Source organism: Glandiceps talaboti, chromosome 9, assembly GCF_964340395.1.
Source record: "Glandiceps talaboti chromosome 9, keGlaTala1.1, whole genome shotgun sequence".
Classification (NCBI taxonomy): domain Eukaryota; kingdom Metazoa; phylum Hemichordata; class Enteropneusta; family Spengelidae; genus Glandiceps; species Glandiceps talaboti.
Window position 1 is genome coordinate 17,542,068 of NC_135557.1, and position 2,662 is coordinate 17,544,729.

Below are 2,662 nucleotides of genomic sequence, written 5' to 3' on the forward strand. Positions count from 1 at the left end.
TTATAAATCTATGAATCTGACAAGATTGTGCTGGTGTTCAGTGAAGGCCAATCGCCGAGGCCCATTCCTGCTAACAGCTATGGCATAAGGCCTGCCGAATTCTGCCAAAGTGGTCTCCGATATGTATTTACCATAACTGTCGTATTTGATAACTTTCTGTTGATTTGGATCACACACGTACACGTTGTCTTCACCATCGATGTCGATGCCTGTGGGGCCGTGTATCCTGCCTTGGGCGATGTCGTCATTCCCAAACTCATATAGAAACTCTCCATTCCAATCCGTCACCACAACGCGATCATTGCCCTGGTCGGAAACATAGATATGGTTCTTGCTATTAACGGCAAGAAATAAAGGCATATTGAGGGTTGGGTGTTCTGTCCCCTTAAAATATACACCAAACAAACCAACTTCACTGCCATCCGTGGTGTATTTACGTATACCATACTTTTCATCACACCACTCTGTCACCAAAATACAACCATCTTTGGTGAGGGCAATTCCTCGTGGTTGCCGATTATCCTTTTTACCAAAGTTAAAGACGACCTTGCTTCCATTCGATATAAGGACTTGTTCGTTGACTTCGTCAATGACATAGTAGCTACCATCATTTGAAACAATGACATCCATTGGACCCGTTGGTTCAAAGTCATCATCAGAGCTAGTTCCACTCTTCACTTTACACTTGATGATTCTCTTGCAGTTTCCATCCCAATCAACCACCTGTACTCGATGGTTATCATGGTCTGCTACCACAAGGTCCCCCTCTTCATTAATTGCCAACCCGAGCGGTAATTTGAAATGTCCAGGAGGTGAAACACTACTGGCAAAGCCGAACGTAGAATCGAGATGCAAGTGTCGAGTCAGCTTTTTTGTTTTTCCTCTGATGACGGTACCAATTTCGGTCAATGTTTCTTCAACTTTCTCTAATACATGTTCCATTATGCGCTGTATAAATCCACTATATTGTAATAACTTATAGGCCTACGCCACTCGGTGGATGGTACCGACATTAAACGTCTCCAATGTACTGTGAAATGTTGACTGATCTTGTACAGATATGCTGTATTGATATGATTGGAATGTTGTCAGGAACACGGTAACACCTGTTTATGAATTTTATTTGTGTAAACTCACACATGACATTGTACTCTGAAAGAAGAGAAAAAATTGTCCACACAGTGTCAGTCGTCATAGCTATTGTTTACACATACCTCGCCAGCTTATTGTTGAATTGGTTTAGGAATGTGGCGGACACGCACGTTTTAGCCTCGTGCATCGTTTACATGTAAATCGAACTCTATTTGAATTCAATATACTATACGTCACGGCAATTCCTGTTCAATTATCTCCTTGAAATGAAGAATACAAAAACTGTCATTTTAATATATAATTATTTTGTATATACATAACAAGGTCAAATATACGTAATATATAAACCGAGGGCTTATTACGCATTCAACCGACTGCATCACAATCACTCAGGTCATGTAGACACAAAAACACACACATTTTTAAAAAATCTCTTTAAAGTGTACATGCAAAGGTTGATAATTTGTTCGTAATTATGTTTATTTTGCCATAAAAATAAATGAAAGTACGTTCATACCTCTAAATATTATGCGCATTGGCTAGAAAGTCGCAAAAGTACTTGCCCCCTTAATCCCCTGTGCTTCGACTAACTTCGGCACCTCAACCAGCTCACGAAAGGTGTCGAGGTCCCTCGTGTTACAAAAGCCTTTTAAGCCTTTGTGTAATGTTTACTTATGAATTACTAATTACGCTTGCCATATAGTATTATCTGTAACTGTACATATTGTGGTGTACCAGTTTAGTCTTCCGACAACAATGGTTCCTTGGTGTTTTGTCGGCAGCACCCACAGTGAAACGATCACCTTACACACATTTCCAAGTGATATAACTGAGTAGGTAATATAATGGGTGAAGGCAGTTGAAACCACGGGTAAAAACTGGACAGTGACGCCATACAGTGAAAGCCGGTAAATGTTACCGGGGCCGGGGTTCTCCGCGCCACCCGGGTGTAGTCATGATCAAAGCGAAAGAATGAAAGAAGCACGGAAACATGAGCAAGTCTTACTTTGTTGGTGGCACAAAAGTGTAGCGCCTAGTAATGTATATGCAATTACAACCATGATTTAAGTTTGTTTATAATCAATACTATAGCAGGAAAACAATACAAATCAACCCATAACAAAGTAATTAGGCGTTTTCCGCAGTCGTTTATAGCATCAATATGAACTGTACAAGTATATACTGTTTCATTTCCTAATTGACCACATTACAAAGGCCACATGCTAATCTTGTAAGTAAACCAATTGAAACAGTATACTTTTACACTCGATATATATGAATGCTATACACGAGTGTAGCACATAGAGAAAGCGCTTTACTGCAGTACTAGTGTTACTCGTTGTTTTTAATTAACGATACATGGGATGGAAATAAAGTGCAACGACGCCCTCTATTCTATCAAATATGTAGAACGACACACCCTGTAAAGAATACGTGAAATGATATTCCCAAATAAAAAAGTGCTCCTTACACGGTAGAATAAAGGCATTGAAATCTCTCTGAATTAGGCAATAATGGCTGAATAATTGATCATTCATGTAAAATTCACAGTAGTCAGGAAATGTTTTTT

At 39.4% G+C, this 2,662-nt stretch overlaps 1 protein-coding gene across 1 annotated transcript; it reads right to left on the bottom strand.

Moving 5' to 3' along the window:
- LOC144439894 (protein meiotic P26-like) lies at window positions 1-942 on the bottom strand. The gene has a single exon (XM_078129125.1). It carries the CDS (start codon window positions 940-942, stop codon window positions 1-3), a length of 942 nt encoding a protein of 313 aa, XP_077985251.1.
- Window positions 943-2,662: the final 1,720 nt, after the last annotated feature.

Excerpts from the sequence above, each read along its gene's own strand:
- LOC144439894 (XM_078129125.1), bottom strand. The coding sequence starts at position 942 with ATGGAACATGTATTAGAGAAAGTTGAAGAAACATTGACCGAAATTGGT.